Below are 26774 nucleotides of genomic sequence, written 5' to 3'. Positions count from 1 at the left end.
TCATGTGGTTTTCTTGACTTTTCTTACCTAGGTGTATACAGAGGTGGCTATGACTTACTGGTGAGGTCTAGATTGGCTTTAGGAGATGGAGTGACCATGCAGGTGACTGTGAGAAGCAAAGAGGAAACCCCTGTTGATGTCATCTTAGCTTCAGTTGGATAGATTTTTACCTGAGCTTTGGAATGCACCCTTCAGTCAGTTGGCTTTTTTCATGATTTTGGAAAAGTAAAAATGTCTAGCCAGATCTACCAAGCAAATGTCTGTCCTTGTGTCTGTCCTTATGCACGTTGTTTTTACTCCAACTGCTCAACTTCTTTACATTCCTTTCTCTAACTTATTGTGTCCAAAAGTACCTGGAGGAGTTGAGAACTTGTGTGTTAGTGGAGGCTGTTACAGGGGAGGGGAGGAGTCCAGAGTCCACTTTTGTCAAAATTCATTTTTATTAATAGAAAATAAACAATTATTCCAGTTTCAAGTTTTGAAATTTGTTATACTTGAAGTTGCTAATAAAAAAAACTTTAAAATAATGAATGTTCCTGCTTCACTGAGACATTGCAACTGTAGCTAACATAGGATTCAGCACCATTTGCTTAAAGGCCTTTCAGAACTTTCATTTACAAATCTTTTCTGTTAAGCACAGGAAAAACTAAGCTAAAAGAGAAGGCCACTTGAGCCAGCCTGTAGAAAGCTGAGCAATGTTCATAAAAGGAATTCAACAGAGCAAGTTGGCTTGTGTGACAGTCCCCCCTGCAAGATAAAGCCATCTAAACAGGTATAAACAGACTGCTGATAGCTTAAGAGTATCTTACCTACATATCAGCCAATCTAAATAATTCTCTTGACAGACATTATTGATCCTTCATGCCTCAAAATTTTAGGTAACACTGAATTTAGATTCAATTTGACTTGTACAAAAATTAATCATTTAATAGTTCCTTAAATTCACTACTCAGCCACAGAACACACCTGCTGCTTTAGTGTCTTTATAAAAAAATACGTTTGTAGGTGAAACATAACTCAGGTTTATAGTAAGATGCACTTAATACTGCATTATTTCAACTACAAATTACATTTCAACAAAATGGAATAAGTGAAAGAAATACAAAGTCATGACCAAAACACAGTCTGGTTTATCAAGATGCTACATGTTGGTTATAGAACATGCAAGCATTTATATGCCTTTCAAGCCATTTTAAGAGAACTTGGGAGGATTTCCAAGCATCACACTTTCCATATTGCATGATTATATATGGTTGGGATTGAACTAAAAAGTAGCTTTGAAACCTTTTGTGAAAAAAAAAAATGTTGCTGGCTTCCTGCTTGAGAGATCTGGGATGGTCGATAAGAATTTCTAACACATGAAGATGTGGCCAAGTCCATACATCTGATCAGCTGTCAGCCTGAAAAATACTTCGGGAAGAGGATGGAACACCAGAGACAAAACCTATTGAAGCTCATGGCATTACTTGGGGGTGCTATTTAGTGATGTGAGGTATAGTCATGATCCTATGATGTCTTTGAGGCATCAGTTCTTAATTTGAAACCACGATTGAAAAGGAAAGAGCAAGGAAAACAACTCTTCGTCCCTCAGAATGAGTTGATGAAGTTCAAATATGCATTCAGAAAACCCATAGGGTCCTCTAGCTGTGGATAGTGGCTAATGTGGTCATCCAGAATCGACACTGTGGACTGGGGCAACATTTTCCTATTAGAAGAGAATGTGGAGGTAAAGTGTTTAAGCTGACTTGGTCAACATCCAAGCAACAGCTTAAAAAGAATTAAACCTACAAATTTCTAGGTAGGAATAATAAAACCCACTTCTTCAAAGCAAGATAACTGAGCCAGGGATGAGGATAGACATCAGTTAGCTTCCTGGGCTGTATCAAGAGGAATTCTTATTCATAACTGAACTAACCCAAGTCACAAGACAGTCCCACCCACCCCAGATGACTGGAGAGGGAGAACGTTAATCAGTCACAGGAAAACTATCCTCAGCTGCTCTTGGAGCCCAACAGGCTCCAGTTCCTGGCGTATTTCACTCTGACTACAAACACCAACTCTACCACTGCCAACATTCCACAGGTTTTTCTAAGTGAGCAAGAAGTCTTTATGGACATAGGCAATATCAGTCAAGGGAATTCTACTTTATTTTCCCAAGTATGGTTGTATTCAATGTGGGGAGATTATCTCTATTCAATAAAGCCCTAACTTCACCTTTCCTTTATGAACAACCAGGGAGCCCAGGACATGTCTGATGGAACATAAGCTTTGTTCTCTTTGCACCTGAGCCCGGCTGGCACATAGCTATCCTCAAGAGTGACTCACTTATATAGATTCATAAATTCTGGATGAGGATTCACTGGATCTGATGGCCCATAGATGAAATGAACTGAAAAAGAACAGGCAAAAAAAAGTTAATGGCAAAGGCATTGTCTCTTGACCTTCCATCACAAACCCAAACTAGAAGTGTTCTCCCTGTACGGTCTGTCATGTCGGCCTACTCTTCTTGCCCTTCGAGAAGAAGAGGTGACTCCATTTCTTTAAACACGTCACAGGAAGTTTCTGGCAATGAGGCAGCTAACCCATTTGGCTCATTCATAATCTTTCTTCCCTTCTGTATCTTTGGACAATGTATATCTCTGTAAAACTCTGGTTCTTTTGTTAAAAATCCAACATTAATATTCTTTAAACATCTTGCTTTATCACTGGAATAGTTGGATTTGACCTCAGATATGTAAATTACATATTTGCTGAATGACTGCTATGTGCTAAATATGACAGTACTAGGGAGGCTGGGTTTGTTTTTTTTTTAATATATGTATATACAGCTGAAGAGACTAATCCTTACAACTAAGTCATAATTTCCAGCTCTTAAGGAGCTCACACTCAAATCAGGGGAGCCAATACATATGAGGGTTCAGTGACGGGGACAGCAATGCCCAGGCATTCTCTAATAACCCTAATTATCAGTGATCAACAGTGCCACATCTCTGGATTGATACACACCAGAAGGACTGGTCCATTTTTTGGCTTCCTTATTCCCATACAAAATAGTACTCTGCTGTTCTTCTTGGTTCAATTTGCAATACAGTATATTTGTACTATTGATAAGGAGGCCTTCTCTGGTGTTGAGTTGCCATCTCATTTTTTTTTTTAAGCAATTGGGGTTAAGTAACTTGCTCAAGGTTACACAGCCAGTTATTTTGTGTGGGTGTTAAGTATCTGAGGCTGGAACCGATGGTCTCCCAACTCCGAGGCTGGCGCTCTTACTCACTGCACCACCTGGCCACCCCGGAAGACTGACCCTTTGTACTTTTTTTTGGCGGGGGCGGGGGGGGGGGGAATTGGAATTAAGTGACTTGCCCAAGGTCACACGGCTAGTTTTTGTGTTAAGTGTCTGAGGCCTGATTTGAACTCAGGTCCTCCTGACTCCAGGGCTGGTGCTCTATTCACTGTGCCACCTAGCTGCCCTTTGCCATCTCATTTTTACTCTTAAGAACCTGTTTGATTTCTCTATAGATAGGATGCCTCCCTTAAGATCTAAAGTTTAATAAAGAGGCAGTGAGGGAACACTTACGGGGAACAGCTGTGGAGGTGAGAGCCCCCACCCAGCGATCTCGATGCTTCTTCCTCTGATTGATGTACTGTAAGAGACTTCAAGAATAAGTGAGAGCTGGGGTGCAAGTAAGGAGAGTCATACTCTGGTGGTACCACAAGGCCTGATGTTAGTCTAAGGCTCCCTTTCATTAGATTATAGGGAAAGTTGGCATTTACCTACCTGCTACATCCATTCCTATTAAAACTCCAGAACCAAACAGTCACTTAGTGATGTCAAAATTCAATGGCACTGGGAGGATATCAAGGCAATAATGTGAGACAAGGATCTGAATGAACTCAACTTACAAATATGAGTGACTAATGCATCAGAGTTGAAACAAAAAGCAGACCATCTCATCTCATGCTCTTAGGAAGCCAGATCCTTCCCATTTTATACAGTTAGGTCAGTAGAGGCACACAGAGGAAAATCATCCATCTCCATGATCATTTAAGAGTCATAAACTTTTAGGAAGACTAGGTACTACCGTGTTTCCCCGATAATAAGACACTGTCTTATTAATTTTTTGGACAGAAAAACACCAGAGGGCTTATTTTCAGGGAGGGCTTATTTTAATGAACATTGACAGCAATTTTAATAAACAGGTAAATGTGAACAAAAAAAATGTACCTTTATTCAATAAGCAAATCACTGGGGAAGAACAGGATGACGCGCTCACTGCTGCAGCTCTGATTGAATGCAGCTCGGAGCGCGGCATGCGTTTCACCCCGGGGGGGGGGAGGAACGGTGCATACAGAGGGTACTGTAATGTAGCATGTAGCGCAGGAGATCACCTTCACTACAGTAGCAATCTCAGTAGGGCTTATTTTCGGGGGAGGGCTTATTTTCAGCATAGGTCTTATTATCGGGGAAACACGGTATTTGGAGAGAACTGTACTAGATGATCTCTATGGTCCCAGCCACCCCTAAAATTCTTATTCCATTTGATTAGGAGCATAACCTCCTCTGTATAACTCAACAGATTATCTAGAAGACAGGAAAAAGAAACCTTTCCAGTATTATCAAAAGAGACAGTCAATTTCTGGACTAGAACTCACACATTCTAAGTTTCTAGTATGGATCCCTTTTCCTCTCAACTCCAAGCTGACATATACGTGAACTTGGATTGTCATTTCTTAGTATAAATACTTTCTCTTTTCCACTAAGAAAAATCTTTTACTGTTTCATGTTTGGAAAAAAAAAAAAACAACTTACAGATCCATACAGAAAATAACCCCTAACTTGTTACTTCCAACATAGGTATCAGTTAAAACTTGGAAGTTAACAAGACAAGATCGAAGTCATATTGACCTCATTGGCAGAAAAGGGAGCCTTATTTTTAGAATTTTCAGATAATCACTACCTTCTCTGAAAACCCCTAACTCTCAGGTATATCTAGACATTGGGGTCCTTTTTACCCTGCTTCCTACAGGAATATCCTTTGTCCCAGCCCCAGAAAGCCCTGAAGAAGTTACAATATGATAACACTTTAGCAGAGACAGCAAGCTCTTCTCAAGGATAGAAAGCACTTTTAAATGGTTAATATTAGCAAAGGCACAGAGAGGAATAATGCTTCACTAAAGGTCAGGCAGCAAGTCACAGACCAAAGTGAAATTAGAATTTGCAGCAGCTTTGCTAATAAGCCTTTTGGGCCACATGGGCCTTCAGATCATGATTCCATCTGTTCCCATTTTCTCTCTTCTCTAACAGCTTCTCAAATAGATACAAAGCCAAACCAATAATTCTAGTTTTTGTTCACCACTATTCCTCTTGTGACAGGGTATAGGCCATGAAGGAACAGGGCTGGGGAGAGAAAAAGCCATTTTTTCCCCCTAATAAAACAAGTGATACTAAAGTAATGGTGCATCTTTTACCTGTCAATGACCAGGTTGCCATCATTGGTTCGAATCCCAGCCCACATATCCCACATCTCAGCTTCTGAAGGCCGTGTATATGGCCCAAAGACCACCGCAAGGCTGAAAGATTCCAAAAAATTAAGAGGGTGGGTAGGAAGGTATTAGTAGAACTTTCCAGTATTGGTGTTAAGACCAAGACACAGGTAGAGTAGGAGCTCTGTAAACATTTAATAAATGCACTATTTAGTTAACACTTTGGGTCACTTTGTTAGGGAGTAGAAATTTGGGGGCATCTTTACTCTTGTGCAAATGCAAACCACTCCATAGCACCCTCCCCACAAGTCCCTTGTCTCCTCTACCTCCTCAAAGCAGCAGATAAGCCAGAGGCCTTGGTAAGAGCTGCTGAGGTTCGGGAAGGAGAAGGAACCAGGCCTGGTACCGGTCCTATCATTGGGGCCAAGATTGAGGTTGGCAGCAATTTGTGACTAGTACTTCCCAAAGAACAGCCCCAGAGCACAGCTCTCAGTGACTCACCCCCGAGCAAAGAAGAAGAAATTCATCAGGCGAGTGAGGATGGGAGCCATCGGGCCTCCATCTTTGAGCAGCTGTAGGTTAAGAAAGAAAGAGAGAAGAGTGTAAAATGATACACCAGGAGAGGAGGGCTTTTTACCAGGGCATGGGGAGCTTCTGCCTGGGACAACAGGGATCTGAGGTAAGCCTCTCAATACCTGAAAAATGGAATTTCTTTCCTTTCTCCTCTGGAGAAAGGACAGCCTCTTTCTAACTCCCTCCAAGGTAAGGATCCTTCACCTTTTTAGGGATCATGGCAGTCTGATGAAGACTTCTTCACAGAATCACATTGTTAAATGCCGAAAATATGCAGGATTACAAAGGAAACATATTGAAATAAAGATGTCATCTTTTTTTCCCCATCCAAGTTTACAACCTCACTGAAATCTATCCACAGATTCCACTTCAAGAATTCCTGGTCTCAGAGTCAGCCCTCGTACACTGACATTCCAACCTGAGCACAGTGAATTTGGATGAGGGGCCCAATGGACTTTCTTACATAAGCCACAGACTTTCATCTCCATATTTATCCAAAAAAAAAATCAGTCAAAGGATACAAACCAGCCATTCTCAGGAGGAAGACAAATGAACAGCCCATGTGAGAAAACATTCAAAAACTTAAGACCTCTAGGTACCACATGGCAGCCATCAAATTGTAAAAGTCAACAAAAAGACCACAATTCACCTTAGCACCACTGGTAAAAAGCAAACAAAAACAGGCACACTGACTCACTGCCACAGTTGCAACCTAGCCCATCTTTTTTGGAAATAGAATATGAAATTATAAAGTAAGAGTTACAAAAACATACATACTCTCTGACCAAGTGGTCCTACTTCTGAAACTAGAGCCCACAGACATTACTGAAAAGGAAAAAAAAAAGGCACATGTGTACAAAAATATTTATAGCAGCACTATCTGTAAGAGCAAAAGAACTGGAGATGATCTAAGCAGCCAACAACTGAAGAATGGCTGAATAAATCATGGCATATCACTGCAATGGAATAATGGTCCGTTACAAGGAATTTAGACTCTAAAGATCATATCTGAGGTAGAAGTGGCGCATGGCAAAAGTTACTCCTAAATCACCCATAAAGTAGGGTATAGCTGAGTCTAACAGAGATGAGAGTCCTGGATTGGGGAGTCAGGGAGACCCGAGTTCAAAATCTTGCTCAGACACTTAATAACTGTATCACCCTGGGTGAGTCACTTACCCATCTGCCTCAGTTTCTTCCATCTATAAAATGGGGATATTAATAGCACTTACCTCCCAAGGCTGTTGGGAGGATCAAATGAGATCATATACATTAAAATGCTTTGCAAACCTTACAATGTAAGTTACATGTAAATGACAGCTATTACTATTACAGTATCTTTAAATAGGTGTAGCCAAAAAGAGGGGTTCTTTAAAAAAGGCGGTCTCAGGGAACAACTGGATCTGAGGTGGTTGTCATGGAAACAATGGAATTATTAATTCTGCTTTTCATTACCACTACTTCCCCCTGCCCCCAGCTAAGCTACTGATCAAAAGACTGGAGCCAGACACTTCTCAAATGTGGGGTTGGGGAAGAACTGATAAAGACTTAATTGGCAAGAAAACTGATGATTAGGGAAAAAATGTTCTCAAAGGGGCTGGACACCTAAAAGTGATGATTTTAGAGAATGACCCCCTGCCACCACATAACTGTTTCTTTGTCTCACATCGATGTATCAGGAAGCTAGAGTGCCTAGGGCCCTTCCAAGGAAAACTAGATGACTGGCAACACTAGGAAGGACAGTTACGGCTCTCTTTTATCACTATACCATCCTAAGCAGAATGAGGATGTCTGTGTTTATTCTGTGTCACTCCAAGGAAACCCCTGAGGATAAAGGGGGGGATTGTAGAATCCCACTGATCAGCTGGCTCATATCCCAAGAGGCGCCCAGGGCCTAATACAGACTTTGAGGGACCAGCATCTCTCTCCTCTTGTGCTCACTTGGGGCATATGCTCACTGAGTGGAATGATGCCATCTATGAGCAAATTGGCAGAACGTGGTGTTATTTAAATGGTTTGTTTTCTCTTACAGTTGAACTTGTATAGGTTAAAGGCACATACTGCAATGTTCCATCATAACAAGCAATTATGAAGAACTAAGGCACATGAAAAGACATGAAAGCAGAGAGAAATAAAGCAGACTCCAATGAACAAAATATGCCTTGCCTATAATCTGTAGCTGAAACAGTTCTTAACCTTTTCTGGATCATGGGTTCCTTTGACAGTCTGGTGAAGCCTATTGGATCCACTTTCAGAATCATGTTTTTAAAGGCATAAAATAAAATACATAGGATTACAGATGAAACCAATTGTACTCAAATACAGTTACCAAAATATTAAAAGATACAAGTTTCCGGACCTCAAGTTAAGAACCCCTAACTTAAAAACTAACAGCAACAAATCCATGCTATAGAGACAGAAAAGGTCAAGAAGGGATTACAAAAACAGAGGATTGTGAACACTGTTTTTATGTCAATATTAGCCTCGTTTGGCTAAAAGTCAGGAATAAGTAAATAGGAGAAGCTTAAAGATATATGCACAATTATTTACAATCCCTTGTTTCACTTTGCATTTCATTTGTCTTTTAATTTTCCCAATGTTCTTGCACATATATCAGAATACCAGTACTTGCCCACCAATATTAAAATGTTGGTTAAAAGCAAAATCCATATAGGTCTTATGTGGGGACCATTCCCCGATCTCCCTTCCAGAAGAAAAAGAAGAAAGGAAATGGAAGAGGGTGTTTCACTCAACAGTGTCTAATGTAAAATATGAACATCACAGAAGCTGCCTTTCTTTCCCCAAGGGAAGGAAATAACCTCACTAATATCTATCCATCATCAGAGAGCCAACAGGCCTTTACAAAGTACCCCACAAGACTCAACTCTGTCCAAACAGAGTCTCAGACTAAAGATTCACCCAGTGGACTGGCCAACCTTCTGTAGTAAAGTGGGATGGTGAGTCTCAGGAAAGATACCTGCAAGAGAGGCAGAAAACTTACCTTAGTCACTCCCCAACAACTTCAGACCAACTCAAAGCCCATGGTTCTCTTTCTACCTCACACCCACTTCTCCCAGGTCCCCTCCCCTTAGGGCATTTCACCCAGAAACAAAATTAAGAAAACAAAAATCTAGTGACACCTTAAGGGAGCTCTTAACTGTTTTTACAGCCAATCATGTCTCCGTCATTAGAGAAGAACATTTTTGCTTCCTCTGGTCTCTTGAACAAGCCAGAGAAAAGATTACTTTCCTCTGTTTCAGATGAAGAGACTCCCGGGGAGAAAAAGGAATGTGCTTAAGGCTACCCAACAAGCTAGGAAGGCCAGCATCGCAACTCCAAGAAAGGCTAAACTCTATTCTAGGGCTCTGATGACTGTATTCCCTCTAAGTATACACCCATCTCCCACAACATACATAAGATTGTTAATTATTTCAGTGGCACAGCTGTGAGAGTGCTTGGCCTGGAATCAGGAAGACCAGAGTTCAAATCTAGCCTCAGACACTTGCTAGCTGTGTGACCCTAGGCAAGTCATTTCATCTGCTTGTTTCAGTTTCCCCATCTGTAAAATGAGAATCCTAACAGCACCCTAGAGTCGTTATGAAGATAAAATGAGGTATTTAGCACCACAGAGCATGGCCCACACAGCAGGCACTATAGAAACGTTAGCTATCATCACCATTATCATTTCTTTGCAAAACATGCTAAAGGGGTGATTTTCTAGTATACACAGGGCCTAGGAGGAAGCAGTGCTTTGTTTCCTCATTTCTCCCAAAGATTATGAAGGAAATTGTTCCAGACACCAGACATTGGTACAAAAGCTATTCCCATTCAGACTCCCTCCATGTAGCCTGGCTCTGCCACCTGCTGTCTGTGTGAGCTCCACTGTAAAACATGGCGCCATATGGTCCCTCCCAACTCTTAAGTCCGCTATATGACCACGAACTGCTTGTCAAAGACTATGTATCTTAATGAAAAGACCCCAGGCTTGGAAGTAAGTCTGAATCTTGGCTCTCCAACTTATCAGCCGGGTGACCATGGACAAGTCATCTGAATGCTCTAGGCCTCAGCTTTCTCAGCTATGAAATCAAAGGGCTAGATCAGATGATCCATAAGGTCCTTTTAAGAGTCCATCCTCTATGATCTTCCCTCAAGATCCAAATCAGGTGACCAAGGTGCCACCTTCTAAACAAAGCCTTCCATGATCCCCATCCCTCCTCCCCAAATGGTTTCTCCAGTTCCAACCACATCTTATCCACCCAAAACATTGCAAGATCTGATGCCCTTTTACATCTTTGTATTTCCAGGGTCTGGCACAGTGCTCTGCACACAGTAGGTGCTAAATGTTTGTTGCAATGCATTGAAAATTGTTCCCTAATTGATATACTGCTTGCCTCCTTGGTGGGTGAAGGAAGAGCAACTGGGAGGGAAAGAATCTGGAAGTCAAAAACTTTTTTTAATGTTAAAAAATAATATTAAAAAAAAAAACTGCTCCCCACTAAAATCCATAAGTAAATACTTCACCCCTAAAGCAGCAAAAATGGATTCCCAAAACTATAGAAACTGCTCCCCTCCATTCCCAGCTAGAGTGCAAGGAAAGGTGACTCGGCAGTCATTGCCCTTCTATCGTTCCTTTTCTGCATCTTGCGCATAGTAGACTGCTTAATAAAGGGTTATTGAACTGAACTGAATTCCTGGCAGAGGGTATTCTGGGAACATTTACATTTCACCTAAGGAAGATCTCAGCGCTTGTGCCTGCTGCAGCCGGGGGTCTCTCATGCTTGCTACCTTTTAGGGAACATACTATGACGCCCAGTAGAGTTAGCTAAGCTAGGCCATTCCCCAGTTTTCACCCTTGCCAGCTCCAGGCAGTTACCTCCATTTGACAGACAAAGGCTGTTGATGAGAACCCGACCAGTCCGATTATGCTTGTACCTAGGGACAGGGAAAGGGGAAACCATTCAATACCCATCCATTCAACAAACACTTTGGAAGTGCCTACTATGTGCAGACCCCTGTGCTGGGCACCCAGGGAGCAGCATACTGAAATAAACAAGGCCCTGATCCCAACCTTGGGTGTTTCCTACCATACACCAGTAACCATCATACAGAGCAGACATCATTAGCTGTGAGAGAGGCGACGATACGCTCCCTGGGACAGGGAATCTGTCTCATAGCTCTACCCACCACGCACAGTGCACTGCACATAGGAGACCCTGCTTGTTCAGCCACGTCTGACTCTGTGGCCCCACTTGGGGTTCTCTTGACCAAGATACTAGAGCGCTTTGCCATTTCCTTCTCCAGCTCCTTTGACAGATGAGGGAACCAAGGTGAACAGGGTTCAGTGACTTGTCCAGGGTCACACAGCTACCAAGTGTCTGAGGTAGGTTCAAACTCAGGAAGATGAGTCTTCCTAACTCTCGGCCGGCCGGCACTCTGGCACTCAGTAAGTGGTTGCTGAATGAATAAGCAGGCTAGGAGCAGAGCGGTAGGGCAGCTGAGGTCAGATGTGCAGCAGGGTGAAGGGCCGGACTCACATCACTGACCTGTAAAGCAGCTCCTGAGCCACGGTGTCCCCATAGTCATGGGAGAGAAGGTTCACTCTCTGGTTCTGAAGCCCCAGGTGTCCCAGCAGCCCCTCCACGATGCTGGCCTGCTCAAAGATGGAGTAATGATGGGGCCTCTGCAAAGAGAAGAGCCTGAGTGTGAGTCCTCCTCTACACCACACCTGCTGAAGGCCCTCCATGGATGCCACTTACTGGTTTGTCACTGAAGCCAAAGCCTAGGAAATCAAGGGCAATCACCCGGTGAAACCGCTGGGTCAGGCCTTCCCAGATCTACATGAGAGACAAGGGTGTGTTATAACCCCATGCAACAGACCTACTCAGCAACACCCAAACACAACCCTCCCTTACTCAGCTGACCAAGCTGAACCCTCCCTTTTTCTCTAATGCTTCTCTCTGTAGGAGACCCACCTCATTTCACAACAAGTCTTTTCCAGAGTTTGATAAAGAGTTACCCACTTCTTGCATTAATGTTGCTATCCCCAACTCTCTTGTCCTATTTGCAGCAGCCTTTGGGGCCATATCAATGACAGGACTATCACTACTGCTTCTCTTCTCACCATTTCATAGAAAGAAAAAACAACTTGCCCAGAATTTCACAAGGAAGTGATGACAGAACCGGGTTTAAAACTCAAAACCACCGAGTCTCCTAGTTTTTTTGTTGAAGCACAGAGCTAAAGGAGTGAACGAGTAAATGAGCTGGTAGTCCAGCCATGCAAACTCACTGTCCCCCACTCCCCACTGAAGGCGGCTTCGGCAACAGCTACTCTGTGTTCAGGGGTGATGGGTGGATGGCGTGACCTGCTTCTCAGCAGCGGAAAGAGTGCCGAGCTTGGAGGCAGGAGAGCAGGGTTCAGTCACTTCACCTCTGTTTGCCTTAGTTTCCTCAGCTGGAAAATGGGGAGCATGATAGCACTTACCTCCAAGGGTTATTGTGAGGGTCTAACAAGATAATTATGTAGTGCTTATATAGGGCCTGGCACTTGGTAAGTGAGCACTGTATAAGTGTCAGCTATTTTATTGTTATTTAGCAAAGGCCAAAATGACCACCTTACTTCCAGGCTTACTCAATAACCAACAGCTTCTTTTTTCTCATGAGGAGGAGGCCTAGTCAAGGCCTGACTCAGGAGGGGGAAGGGCAGACGGGTAAGATAACAGGGTGAGAAATAAACGAAACGATTCCCATTTCTACAAGGCTTTCAGGTGCACCAATCACCCTCCCAACAACAACCATCGCCATTTTACAGATTGAAACAAACTCAGAGTGTATGGAGGACCACAAGGGTGGCGACCGCCACCATTTTGCCTGATCCTCATGATAGCTCTGAGGCAACTAGCAAGCACAGGGATGGTCATCCCCATCTCACTGACGAGGAAACCCAGGCTCACACAGCCAGGATATGAAGCCGGCAGTCTTTCTACTACCCCCTAGTTTCATCTGAATGGAAGCCTGTGGTGGGAATGACCATCCAGCTTCTTTTGCCTCTCTAGACGCTGCTCCCACCTCCCATGCCAAGCTCAAGCACCAGAGATCCTTCCTGATCCCCCAGTTGCCTCTTCTAGACGGCTTTCGTCTTTCACTTTGAGTCCCCAGCCTACAGCACAGGCAGCATCTGACATACAGTAGGTGCTCAATAAATGCTTGCTGACTGATTGCTCAATACGGGTCTCTGGATGAGACAGATTTATGATTAATGATTGCTGGTGAAAAAAGATCACAGAACTGCGCTTCAAAAAAAGAACCTTTTTCAACCACTGTCTACCAAAGTGTCCAGATGGACTCCTGGCCATCCTCCAACTTGGGCTGTGTTTTGTTGTTTTGTTTTGACCATCTCTGCTGGCCCCGAAGTTGGACTTCTTGACCCTGGTCTCTCGTCTCACCTTGTACCAGTCGTGGCTAGAGGTTGGAAAGCCATGTAAAAGCACCACTACTTCTGAGCTCCCAACTGCACCCCATGAGTCTGAGGAGAAAGAGAGAGGGGAGGTCAGGTGGAAATCCCACAAAGCAACCACGAGCCCAGTGGCATCTCCCTGGGGGTGGGGACACAGGGATTCTCTCAGAACCAACGAAGAGTCCAAACGTTAGAATCAGAAATGAATGCAGGTTTATCACTGGCATGTTCAGGAGAGCATTTGATTCCTGGCTTTCCTTTTCCTCCACTAATGAACAGATAAAAATAATTTAAAACTGGCCTGCTGTGTATGCAAATAGCGGCTAAAAAACTGCAAAAAACTGCTCGGACAGTGTCTGTTTGCCTTCCCTGAGATCCTGAGCCTCAGGAAGTCAGTTACCAGATCAACTGTAGACTCAAACACCAGAAGGTGAATTCATCATGATGATGATGATGACTAACATCTGTACATGGCAGCTAGGTGGCAGGGTGGAGAGTGCTGGGCCTGAAGACCTGAGTTCAAATATGACCTCTGATACTTATCAGATGTGTGACCCTGGGCAAGTTACTAAACCACATTTGCCTCCATTTCCTCATCTATAAAATGAGCTGGAGAAGGAAATGGCAAACCATTCCAGTATCTTTACCAAGAAAAGCCCAAATGGGGTCACAAAGAGTAGGACAAGGCTGAAATGACTCAAGGACAACATTTGTAAAGCTTTTTAAGGTGTAAAGCACTTTATGTATTTCATTTGATCATCACAACAACCCTGAGAGGTCAAGGCTATTATTATCTCCATTTTACAAGCAGAAGTTAAGTGACTTACCTAGGGTCATAGAGCTAGTGAGTGTCTAAAGTCAAATGTGAACTCGGATCTTCCTGACTCCAAGTGCAGTACTTGCATTGCATTGCAGTACAATATTCACCATACTGAGAAGCCAGGCTCTCTTCTGGGTGTGCTTACCAAACAAGCTCAGGATAGGGCCACAGAGCCAGGAATGCTGAAAATTCAATCTAACTCCAGGGGACCCCATCCTTGGCATTTGCCCCCCACCAGGATCTCAGAATCAAAGGGCAAGCTCCAGAGAGTGGAAAGAGCTGCTGAAGATTCAAAGATGGGAAGCCAAGGCACAGCTCATCAGTAGACATCTCCTAGATACATCTCAGACTCTGCCATTGAGAGTACAAGAGCAGTGCAGCCCTGGGGACCCCATCACCCAGTATTCACGGACCCCAAACAGGCACTGTGCTGATCACTAGAGATACTAAGAAAGGCAGAAAAGCATGGTCTCAGTTCCCAGAGGTCAGAGTCCAATAGGGAGAGAATGTACATCTAAGACATGCAGAGTAGCTGTAAGGTAATCTCCAAGAGGAAGCGAACAAGCAGGGGGGAGTACCAGGAAAGGTTTTATGTAGATGACATTGCAGCTGAGTTTTGAAGGAAGCCAGAGGTGAGAAGGGAGAGCATTCCAGGCATGGAGGAGAGCCAGTATAAAGGGACGTAGTCAGAAGACAAGAGGAGGGTCCAGTGCAAGGAATAGCAAAAAGACAGTGTCACAATATCAGCCAGAATGCGAAGAGGAGGAGGTGTAACAAACAGGACTGGAAAGGTAGGAAGGAGGCAGGTGCAGAAACCTTTAAAAACCAAACAGAAGAGTTTATATTTGATCCAGGAGGTAATAGGGAGCCACAAAAAGTTATTGAGTAGAAAGGGGTGACATGGTCAGATTTATGTTTAAGATAAATCTGATAGCTGACTGGTTGTAATACTGAAATACTTGAGGTAAGGATACTAATTAGAAAGCCTCTATGATAGTCCAGACAAGCAGTGATGACAGCCAGGTGTCTGCTGGGGGCCGAGGCAGTCAAAGAAGGGCATGTAGATGAGAGACGTTTTGAGGGTCGATTCAGCAATGGATCAGAGATTCAGAGTGAGTACGAGGCAGGAGTCTGGTAACACTGAGGCCACAAGCCTAAGAGACAAGGAAGACGCGGGTGCCCTTGCCAGGGCTTGGGAAGTCCAGAAGAGGGGAGGGTTTGGAAAGGAAAGATGGTGAGTTCTGTCATGGACACAGGAGCTGGGGAAATCTACCGGACAAACAGTGTGAGACATCTTGGAGGTGGTTTGTGGTTTAAGCCTGAAGCTCAGGGGAGCCTTCGGAGATAGATAAACAGATCTGAGGATCATCTACATAGAGATCATTGAACCCAGGGTTGTTCGGGGAGAGACAAGGGATGGATTGTGTGTGTATGTGTGTGTGTGTGAGTGTGTGTGTGTGTGAGTGAAAGAGTGAGAATGTGAGTGAGAGAGACAGAGAGAGAGAGAGAGAGAGAGAGAGAGAGAGAGAGAGAGAGATGGGTGGGGGGTAGGAGAGGAGGGCTAGCAAGTGAGGACAAATAGCAAAGGAAAGGACTGAAGATATACATCAAGGATTATTTTTTAATGTTTTGATAATTATATTTCATATAACTGGCTTCCTTTATAATTCTACGTGTTTAATTTTATGCATTTTATAAAATGTTGTTCTGAGGAGTCTTTCAGCATTCTTCCCAAGCAGTCCATAACCCAAAAAAGGTTAAGAAGCCCTGATGAAGAGGGATTTGCAGGTTGGGTTAGGAAAGATGAGAGCTCAAGACAGACTGCCTCCATTTTCTCAGTTTTACTATATAGTAAAACTTTCTATTATAAAGTAAAAACTTTTTTAAAAATCTATTTATTTTGTATTTATTTAATTTTTCTATTTATGTATATATATATTTATCTTTTAAAAAATATTTCTTTCTCAGTCCTGACATGCTTACCCTTAAAAGAAAATTATATAACATAACCTCAGATGACCTGTAGAAGGGGCTAGCTGAACACAGCCCTAGCACGAGAAAAACCTGTCCTGGGGTCACCCCAGGCTTCTAAGGAGACATTTGTCAGTAGGTGCCAGGTGAAAAAGGGGGAAAAAAATCCACTTATCACCATCCACAAGGCACACACAGTGATGAGTATTCTGGGCCATGGGACAGGGATCTCACTGGGGACTTCACATTCAAAGAAACTGCTCAAAGAAAACACTGAGTTCCCAAGGCTTTTGTATTTCTACAATGAGAGACAAGAGGGAAAGGAGGGAGGGAGGGAAAGGGGAGCATGAGTTAGATGACAAATAGGGAGAAACAGAGAAGGTGATAAGTGAGGAATGAGAAAGGAACCAGATAGAATGATGTGGGAAGGAATCGAGAGAGAAAAATGAGGGGAAAGAGAACTGGGAAGGGGGGGGTGCACAGGAGGTGAAAGATATGTCCCTCTCCACTGCCTGTTCTGAAAAGAGTACCGAGCAGGAGTCAGAGACCCAAATTCAAATCTGTCCTATCAGATACTTACCAGCAACATGTGATCTCAGCCTGCCTCATTTTCTTCATATGTAAAACGGGGAAAATAATAGCACCTTCCTCCCCAGGTTGTTGTGAGGACAAAATGAAATATTTGTAAAGTGGTGTGCAAACCTGAAAGTGGTATACAAATGCTAATATATGTGTGTGTTTATGTGTATCTGCACATACGTATATATATATATATATATATATATATTATATACATACATATATATATATATATAATAGCTAGCATTAATACAAACACTATTCTTTCTCCCTCTCCCTCTCCCCTCCCTCACCTTGAGGGTAGCATCACTTCCTGCCCACTGCCCTCAGCCTTCATCCTGGGAAGTAAGCCACAGCTACTGAAAACCCAGAAAATGAAGCTCCTGCCCCAAATTCCTCAACACTTTCAAATAGTTTTACATCAGAAACTGATGCGATTTTATCGAAGGAAACAACGATAAAAAGAGGTATTAACATTTACTCTGCTGCCTGAGGATTGCAAAGAGATTTATGATTTTCATATTAATAAATATTATATATATATATAGGTAAAATGAATATACTAACAATCTTGATTTTTCAGAGCTACCATTTCACCAGCAGATTCTGGCTTGGGAGTCAGAGACTCACAATGCAGCTTAAAGTTATCAATCACCTCTGACAGTTCCCACATTCTTGGGCTTGTGGTCCCTTTTCCATCACAGAACTCTGATTCTGAGCCCTGCCAAGGAATCACAACCCCGCAAGCTTTGAGAACTGTTCCCATAGGATTCCAGAACACCTGCACTGTAAGTCCTATCCTCGTGGGCTTGCCATGAGAAACCACTCAAGCCCTAGAAATGGCTGTGTTATAAACCCCCTCCCCTGGCCACCCCCCATATACACACACACTGGTGATTTATGTGTGTAATTTTTGCCTTTATTGCAGCCAAATGAGCCCTTCTTCTCAGGAGAACTTCAGGTTCACTCTGAAATTAATTGATTAAACTTGACTCCTGACACACCCATCTCTAGCCTGCTCAATTTCTCTGGCCATTGCCAGGTTAGAGACCAGTCCAGTCTAGAATACATTTAAAATTCTCCTAACAGGCCCATGGGATATTTCCATCTGACTTACAGCTGAAAAAATCCCATACATATCATCCCCTCCATTAGAATATGAGCTTCCTAAAGGCAAGGACTGGCTTATTTCTGAATGTTTATGTGTATCTCCAGTGTTTAATACAGTGTTTTACACATAAGAATCACAATGTTTTCTTCATTCATTCAAATATACATATATATTAGAGGGCAGCTAGATGGCACAGTGGATAGATGCCAGGCCTGGAATCTAGAAGACATCTTCCTAGGTTCAAATCTGGCCTCAGACACTTACTAGCTGTGTGACTCTGGGCAAGTCACTCAACCCTATTTGCCTCAGTTTCCTCACCTGTAAAACAAGCTGGAGAAGGAAATGGCAAACCACTTTTTCTGCCAAGAAATCCCCAAATGGGGTCATGAAGAGTAAGTCACAACTGAAGAGATGACTGAATAAAACATATATATATACATACAGATTTTTATATATATACATGTGCATGTACATATATGTATGTACACATACATACACACAGATTTATACACACATACCCTACTACTAATCTGTGCTACAAAGTTTCTCTGTAATCCACCTAGCTGACACAAATGGAGTGCCTTAAAGGGCTTTAATATACATTACATAATTGAATTGCACAACAATCCTGTGAGATAGGTACCAGATGTATTATTATCCCCATTTTCTTGATGAGGAGACAGAGTCAGGCAAGTTAAGTGACTGGCCCATGGTCCCCCAGCTAGTGTCAGGTCTTCCTGACTCCACTTCCAGAACTGAATGCATAACCCCATGATCCCTGTCTAAAAAAGTTTTTAACAATATGGCCTTTGGTTTGAAAGTCTTCTTTAAAGGGTTTGTGGATACTCTTCTGCATGGCCTTGGGAAATTTCATGGGCATCATGGAATAAGGATTCATTCATTCATTTGACATTCAACAAATTTCCCATTATTTATTCAAGCATTGGCTAAAGCAACAGGCGTCGTAGAGAATGAAATGACCCCTACTCTCAAGGAGGCGACATTCTTGTGAGCTGCTCTGACCCCAAGGCACAGCGCTGGGGGCCATGGAAGACCTCTGGAGAACCCCAGGTAGGTACCTCCCCTACCCCAAGAAGCTCACAAGGGCCCAGAAGAGAGGAGAACCAAAGAAAAGCAGAGGATGAGAAAGCAGGAAGAACGTGCCAAAGTGGACAAGATCTCCCCTCTCCCCCAGTCTGAGAAGTTACCACACTGACATCCACAGGGCCAAGGAGGCCACTGTCCTGCTCAAGAAACTGTGCCTCTGGGATTAAAATTCTCCATCTGCTCGCTCTTTCTATCTGGCTCCAGCTTACCTTTCCAGGCTCAAACAAATGCTCCTCTTCACACACTAAATGCCAGTGAAGCTGACCTGACCTTCACGCTTTCATTTCCAATTCCTATGACTTTGCCCTGGCTGTTTCCTGGAGCCTGAGAGTCACTCTCTCCTCACCTCCCTGTCTTAGAATCCCTAGCTACCTTCAAGGCTCAGCTTGTATCACCACATACACACACACACATGCATACATATATGGGGAGGCGGGAAGGGCGTGAGAGAAGAGAGGAAACAGAGGGAGAGAGAACAAGCTAGTACTTACAACTATATTTCATTTTATCCTCAAAACAACCCTGGGAGGTACTGTCCCCATTTCACAGATGAGGAAACTGAGGCAGGCAGAGGCTAAGTGACTTGCCAGAATAACACAGCTACTAAGTGTCTGAAGCCAGATCTGAACTCAAGGTTTTCCTGACTCCAGGTCTCGTGTTCTATCCCCACTGCACTAGCTAGATAGCTAGACGAGAGATTATAAATGTACAGTATTTACTTATCTGTACATATATTAATTCCTCCCAACAGAATGTAAGCTGTTTTGAGGCAGGAGATGTTTCATTTGCTGCCTTTACCTCCCCAGGGCCTGGCAAATGGCAGGTGCTGAATGAATGACTGCTGGATGAATAAATGAATGCAGGGGGTGACCTCTAAGCTGGTCTTGAAGAACAATATTACCCCTATCCCCTCCCCTCCCCTCAATGAGGAGGCAGATATCATGACCAAGTAACTGAAGTCTAGGATTTTAAGTCCACAAGGGCATGGTGGCCCTGACTATGGAGAATGTGGAACTGCAGCAGATACCATGAAGACTCCCTCTAAGTCTAAAAGGAAAAGTTTAAAAAAACTAAAGTGCGATACTCCTTCACACAGCAACCTTAGGGAACTTATTATCTCCAAAGGAAACATGGCCTGAAAGCATGAACAGATTCCAAAAGTGTTTGGATAAATTAATGGATGCCAGATCTGGAATAGATCATGAAGGGAAGCCAAGAATGTTCAGAGGCACAGTCACAGGACCTGGAGCTGGAAGGAACCTTGGAGGTCATCTGCTACAAGCCCTTTAATTTGTAGGAATTCTAAGGCACCCAAGGCCCAGAGAGGGGAAGCAAGCTGCCCAAGGCAGCAGAGCTGAGATTCAAACCCAAGCCCTCCCATTCCAATGCCCAAGTTCTTTGTGACACTGTAGGTAAAGTACGTTCCTTTGAGCCAGGAAGTCCAGGATACATACCTGCCTTGTGACTCTGGGCAAGCTGAAATGAAAACTGATAAATTTTTTTTAATTTTATTTATTAATTCATTGAAAAATAATGATAAAACTTTTTATATGTTTACTCAGTGACCTAGGCAATTTTAAGCAGAAGCTGCATTGGCAGAGAGAATTTCATTATATAAGATCCTCGTGCCAATTAAATACAAGTCTGGTTAAAAAAAAACAACCTGAAAATTCAGTTAAATAAATGCTTATTAAACACTTCTTATTTCTTCTCATTGAGAGTTCCCTCTGTACATTAATGAAAACACAGGTCCCGATGAAACCAAAGAAATTCTTAAACTCCTAGTGTAGAAAACATTCACCCTTTGAGGATGTTGACATCTAAGGCACAGAGAGCAGATGCGCTCTACCACAATGAATCTCCTGGACCTGAATCCATGGCCGTCATAAGCATTTTATCTGACCAGTTCATGTCCTAAGCCTCACCTTGGTAGAAGATGCTCAAGCCCTTGTATGTGAAGAACCTGCCTGAAGTCTTCCAGGAGCGAAGTTCTGGGGAGAGCTGGGGGGGAGGGATGTGGAGGTAGACAGCAAGAAGAGGAATGCCCAGGAGGCCCACCTGGATCCACCACTCCTTCATCCTGGGAGGAAACCAGAGACCCGGCAGTCAGTCGTCACGCACTACACGCTCTCAGCCTGGAATCTCCAAGGCCTCCTAAGGAAGGTCAGGAGGAGGCTGAGCTCAGACCACAAGCAACCAACGGTTCTGCATTCTGTGCCAAGTACGTACCCATTTACACACACTTTCTTTGCATCCTCTAGGCTGAGACAAGATGGAGATCTGTCTCACCGTGCATCATTTCCTCTGTCTGTTTGTGGCTTTCTCTGAAGGCAAACACCCCCCCCAACAAAAATAAAAAAAAAAAAAGCCCAGCCTGCAGTCACAGGGCCACAGATCTAGAGCTGGCCACCTAGTGCCCCCCCATCTTGCAGACTGAAGAAACAAAGGAGGGCAAAGGAAGGTTAAATGACTTGTCCAAGGTCACACAGGTAGGAAATTCAAACTCAGATCATTTAACCCTAGGGCCTCTTTCTCCAGTATCATGCTACCAAGTGAGGGCCTATTTGTTTAAAGTACAGGGACTATATGGAAACACTCTCTGAAGCTCCTCTAATGCACTTCACCAGGTCTGCCAAGGAGGAAGAAGTATCCTTTCCCCTTCAGTTTACTTTATCAGCACATAAATCTCTCCCCTTCCTCCCCTCATGTCCCCCATTAATAGGTACTATATCTAGTAAAAAGGGAAAGATATCAGAGGGTGAAAAATCTTAAAATGAGAGCTGTATCTCCAATATACATTACTATATCCAGGCCTTCAATCAGCTGCTCTCAAATCTTTTAGTCTTAGGACCCCTTTACAACTCTAAAAAATTTTTGAGGACTCCAAAGAGTTTTTATGTGGATATAACTGCCAATATTTACCATATTCAAAATTAAAACTGATACATTTTGAAATACTTATTTCATTCATTTTAAAACTATAATAAACCCCATTACAAGTTAACCTAAATAATGTATTTTTCTGAAAACCAACTACATTTTCCCAAATTAAAAAAATTACTGAGAGGAGTGGCATTGTTTTACATGTTTTTGGAAATCTTTTGAAAGTCTGGCTTAACAGAACACAACTGGATTCTCATATCTCCTTCTGCCTTGAATCTGTTGCAATGTGTGGTTTCAGTTGAAGTCTATGAAGAAAATCTGGCCTCCTACAGATATGGAGTTGGCAAAGGAGAATTTTAATAGACAAAAAATGTCTTGATATAACTATGAAATAGTTATGACCTCTGAGACCACCTGGGAGGGTTCTAAGTCCCCCAGGGGGTCTGGTGACTACCCTTGGAAAACCACTGCCCTATCACAGTCCAGTCAATCAACAAGCATTTATTAACCATCTACCCTGTGCCAGGCACCATGATAAGTGCTTCAGATATGAAGACAAAGTCAGTCTAGTCCCCACCCTCAAAGAGCTTATAGTTTAGCCAGGGGAGAGAGGAGGAGGAGGAGGAGGAAGAGGAGGAGGAGGAGGAAGAGGAGGGAAAGAGGGAAGGAAGGAAGGGAAGAAGGGAGGAAGGGAGGGAAGAGGAAGAGAAAGAAGAAGGAAGGAAGGAAATGAAGGGGGAGAAGCACTATTACTTTGGGTTGGGAAAGGTCAAATGCAGAAGGTGGTGTCTGAGCTGAGTCCCAAAGGAAACCAGGAATTCTGAGGCAGAAGTGAAGAGTTTATGTTCTCCAGCTAATTATTCAATCTATGATTTGAGAAAATAGAGCGAAAACAAGCTACCCAATTACAGAGTTGGCTGTTATTTATCTTAGAGTAAGCAGCTTTGGAATGACCCAGAGTGAGCAACTAATCTCTTGGGAAATCTGGGCTGTGGATTACACTGTGGCTGCCTTTTCTTGGCTGACTCTTAAGAAACTTCCTATTCACAGAGTTTCTTAGGATTTCCCAAAGACAGCTAACACAGTGTACAACGCTTGATCTCATCCAATGCACCTGGCAAGGGTAGGGGAAGGTGGTAAGTTGACCCATGAGTAAAAAGCTGACTTCTCTGACAGCTAGGTGGTGTAATGCACAGAGCAACTGAGCAAGAACACTTGAGTTCAAATGTGGCCTCAGACACTCACTAGCTGTGTGTCCTTGACCAAGTCACTTAATCCTGTTGGCCTCAGTTTCCTCATCTGTAAAATGAGCTGGAGAAGGAAATAGCAAACCACTCCAGTATCTCTGCCAAGAAAACCCCAAATGGGGTCATAAAGAGTCAGACACAACTGAATAAATGGCCATGTTAGGGAGGTGGGGGTGGGGGAGTGATACAGAAACAAAAATGAAACTGTCCCTGCTCCTTAGTCAAAAGCTTCAGAGGATCTCTGGTGTAATGATAATCATTTCCTGTCTCAGTCTTAGTTTCCCCAAGCTATAAAATGGACAAAATTTATCTCAATACAAAAAGGAGCCAATATACATGTGGGCCAGAAGAAAATCATTGGAAGGGGAGGGGAGGGGAATGCTGTCATTCCAATCACAACTAGCCACCTGATGACAACACCCATCACTGTACTTAGGTCTGTTTGTGATTTCCTTGTCAGAAAAAGTCAAGAAAGGCCCAAAGTTTAAAATGTCAGTTCCTCTAAGACAACCTCACATTGCACCATTCTTTAGTGTTGCTATATCCTAACTACTCACTCACTGGTTTCTGCAACAGTCCCCAAAAGGGGCAAAAGGAGCTGAGTCAGAGAAGAAAGAGGTGACCCCATGTTCTGTGGTGGGCAGAAATAGCAGCCTCCTGGTCACTCTTCCCGGCCCAGAGCTCTCCTCTCCATTCCAGTCTCTACCAAGTCAGCCCTTGATGGCTTCAACATTTGCATTCATGTGGCCTCTTAATACCCTGGCCCTCCAATTCCATCAGCTTCTTCAATTCCCATAACCCACAGCTCCACTCTACCCCAGTTCCCACTAAGGTACTCACTCCAACTTCACCATCACCCGAAACTCCTCCTCCTCCACGATCTTAAACTCTGAAATTCCTCCTCTAAGATCACAGCTTGCTGTGTTGCCCCCCTCACAGTGTTGCCCCCCTCCCTAGATCTCCTCCCTCTTACACCTAGTCTTCACTCTTGTACCTTCACAACTTCCAGTTTCTCCATTTCTGCCTGTTCTCCCAGCCCACCCCTACCCTGAGCTCCTTCCCCCCACACTTCAATTGTACACTGTCTTCCACCCTTGAACTTCTTTGCCCCCAGTCGTTCTTCCATTCATTCCCTGCTAATTCTCAACCCTGAGGTACTTCCAGAATCCCTCCCCAAGGGGCTAAACACGTCTGGTATAATTTTATCACAAGAGAGTGTATTCCTCTAAAAATTCACGTCGTCTAATCTCAACTGCGCTCCTACCCCCATGGCCATCCTTTTTTTAGTCATCCCTAGTCAACTCTCTTGGATTCCCCTCATATTGGCTATTCAAAATCTCTTCCCCTCTCCTCTAGCCCCCAAATTCACTGGGAAAAGCTAGTCTATCCATTGTAAAGTCTCTCCTCTCCCCTATATTTTACCAGTCTTCAAATTGCTCCAGTCTCTGAGAAAGAAGTGATCCTCTTACTTGCTTAAGTGAAGGCTTCTAATGTATGCCTTTGATTCTGTCTCTTCCTAGGGTGTGTCTGGAGGATCATTCTTTCCTGCCCCATCTCCATCTTCAATCTCCTCCATTTGATGGCTCCTTCCCAGCTATCTACCAACCTACTCAGGTCTCTTCTATCCTTTAACAAGCATTCCGTGGACTGCCATCCCCTCAAGCTATTGTCCTTCTACCTGGCACTCTGCCTCCAAATCATCACCACAGGCTCACTTTCTAAGCCTACTTTTCTGGTCCTGGGTATTTCCCCAAGTATCAGAGTCAGTATTTCTACCTTCTCTTCACTCTCTCCCTTAGCTTCCTCAAGTCAATTCCACTTATTGGGAAATCATCTCATTAATAAAGCAGGGATAATAATTTTGGTACTACCTATCCCAAAGGGCTATTGAGGAGACAGAGAGGTCCTGCATTTGTATCCTTGATGCCACAAGAGATCTCTACCAGGATATCCCACTGTCACCTCAAATTCAATGTGTCTGAAATTGAACTCATTATTGCCCCAGACCCAGCTCTCCTCCAAACTTCCCATTTTCTACCTGAGGGTGCTACCACCCTCCCAAGTCACCAGACACCTTAGAATCCCAGACTCTTTCCTCTCCCCACATTCAATCAGTCACCAAGTTCCATCAAGTCCACCACAACAGCCCTTTAATCTGTCCGTTTCTCTCCACTCACATGTCCACTACCTGGGTTCAAACCCTCATCACCTCTCACCTAGAATACTGTTGGCTTAGTTTTTGGTGTTTTTGCCAGACCTGTGATCCCATCAGCGTAGGGAGTATCTATCCTCTACCAAGGTGAACAGCCAACTTCTCTGAAACTTTAGAGCTGCCAGAAGCTGAGAGCCTGGTTCATTTGCCCAAGGTCACACAGAGCTTCACTTCACTATGCCTCTCCAATTATCAAAACAGCCTCTTAATTGGTCTCCTGAATTCCTGGACCTCACCTCTCCAATTCACCCTCCACAACAGCCTTTTAAAAGTACAGGTATGACCATGGTCCTCCTCCCCTTTGAAAACTCTCAGGGGCTCCCTATTTTCTCAAAGATAAAATTCTAACTGGACCCCGCCTTTTCAGCTTTATTTCACATTACATTAATTCTAAGACAATTCTAATTCCAAACAAACTAGTCATTCTACAATCAGGGGTGTGCTGGGGCCAGCTTAAACTCGGGCCAGTTGTTAAATTTTTCAACGTATTTACAACTCAGAACTGCTACAAATTCGTGCTCGATTTATTGTTTTGTTGATTGTCTAGACTTTAAAAAATGACGGAGAAAATGGTAACAATGCAGATGAATTTTTTTTTTATTTTTCAGATCGCCAGTTGTTAAGCCATTTACCAGCCCACCTACTCAACATTCCATATCCTGTATCACTGTATTCGACCAGGCACCAGCCTCGCCCCATGCCTGGAATGTACTCCCTCTTTTTAGCTCCACCTCTCAGAATTTTTATCTTCTTTCAAGGTTCAGCTCAAAAGCCACCTCTTCCAAGAAGTTTTCTCTGATTTCCTCTGCTGTTAGTGCTTTTTCCCACGTAGAACCACCTTGTATTTGCTCACCTGTAGACAAGTTCTACCTCTCAGTAAGAGGAAGGCAAACTCTGCTTCTACCTTGCAACTAGTAGGGACTTATTAAATGTCTGATGAATCAAACCAAATTGAATTCAGGTGGGTGATTTCAGAGTTTTGTTTGTTTCCCCTCCCCTCTCCAGTGCAGATCAATTCTCTCCATCCCATACCCTACACCTTATTAGTTGGTCTTCATAAGCTGCTGTGGTAAGAAAATAACAACAACGATAATAATTTGTTTCTAGTGAGACAAGCTTCTCTCAACCTGGCTAGACTGATCGTCAATTGACAGATATACAGTCTGAGCCCTGGCCCTAAATAACTGGAATTACTGTAATCCTGCATAGTATTACCAAATACCATCTGTAATATCATTTCACACACCCTTTAGCATTATCACACACATTCCATGTCTCCACACCCTTTTACCCTTGCCAAGGGGTAGTTTATACCTAGAGTGTAAATGTATTATCCA

General features: G+C 43.4%; 2 protein-coding genes across 10 annotated transcripts in view; one reads left to right on the top strand and one right to left on the bottom strand.

Moving 5' to 3' along the window:
* COPG2 (COPI coat complex subunit gamma 2) overlaps positions 1 to 527 on the top strand; it is a 42676-nt gene extending 42149 nt beyond the window's left edge. For all 5 annotated transcript variants that reach the window (XM_069087233.1, XM_069087235.1, XM_069087232.1 and 2 more), the window contains one exon: positions 32 to 527. In XM_069087233.1, coding sequence (XP_068943334.1) covers positions 32 to 162 — 131 coding nt within the window. In that variant the 3' untranslated portion in view covers positions 163 to 527. The remainder of the gene's footprint in view (positions 1 to 31) is intronic.
* The window catches only part of MEST (mesoderm specific transcript), a 27233-nt gene continuing 880 nt past the window's right edge, over positions 422 to 26774 (bottom strand). For 2 of the 5 annotated variants that reach the window (XM_069087244.1, XM_069087245.1), the window contains exons 2-12: positions 21021 to 21175; positions 13497 to 13576; positions 11811 to 11888; positions 11598 to 11734; positions 10928 to 10986; positions 8991 to 9031; positions 5986 to 6056; positions 5470 to 5571; positions 3578 to 3654; positions 2326 to 2389; positions 422 to 1705 (exon numbers count right to left, since the gene is read on the bottom strand). In XM_069087244.1, the coding sequence (XP_068943345.1) occupies positions 1588 to 1705; positions 2326 to 2389; positions 3578 to 3654; positions 5470 to 5571; positions 5986 to 6056; positions 8991 to 9031; positions 10928 to 10986; positions 11598 to 11734; positions 11811 to 11888; positions 13497 to 13576; positions 21021 to 21174 (981 nt within the window). In that variant the 5' untranslated portion in view covers position 21175 and the 3' untranslated portion in view covers positions 422 to 1587. The remainder of the gene's footprint in view (positions 1706 to 2325; positions 2390 to 3577; positions 3655 to 5469; positions 5572 to 5985; positions 6057 to 8990; positions 9032 to 10927; positions 10987 to 11597; positions 11735 to 11810; positions 11889 to 13496; positions 13577 to 21020; positions 21176 to 26774) is intronic. The other 3 variants (XM_069087249.1, XM_069087246.1, XM_069087248.1) reach the window with 3 other exon arrangements.

The sequence above is a fragment of the Petaurus breviceps genome, unplaced genomic scaffold (genome assembly GCF_028583685.1).
Source record: "Petaurus breviceps papuanus isolate PSGF00001 unplaced genomic scaffold, PetGlider_PUasm1.0 181, whole genome shotgun sequence".
NCBI classification, from domain to species: Eukaryota; Metazoa; Chordata; class Mammalia; order Diprotodontia; family Petauridae; genus Petaurus; species Petaurus breviceps.
This window is presented reverse-complemented; position numbering and strand designations above follow the sequence as displayed.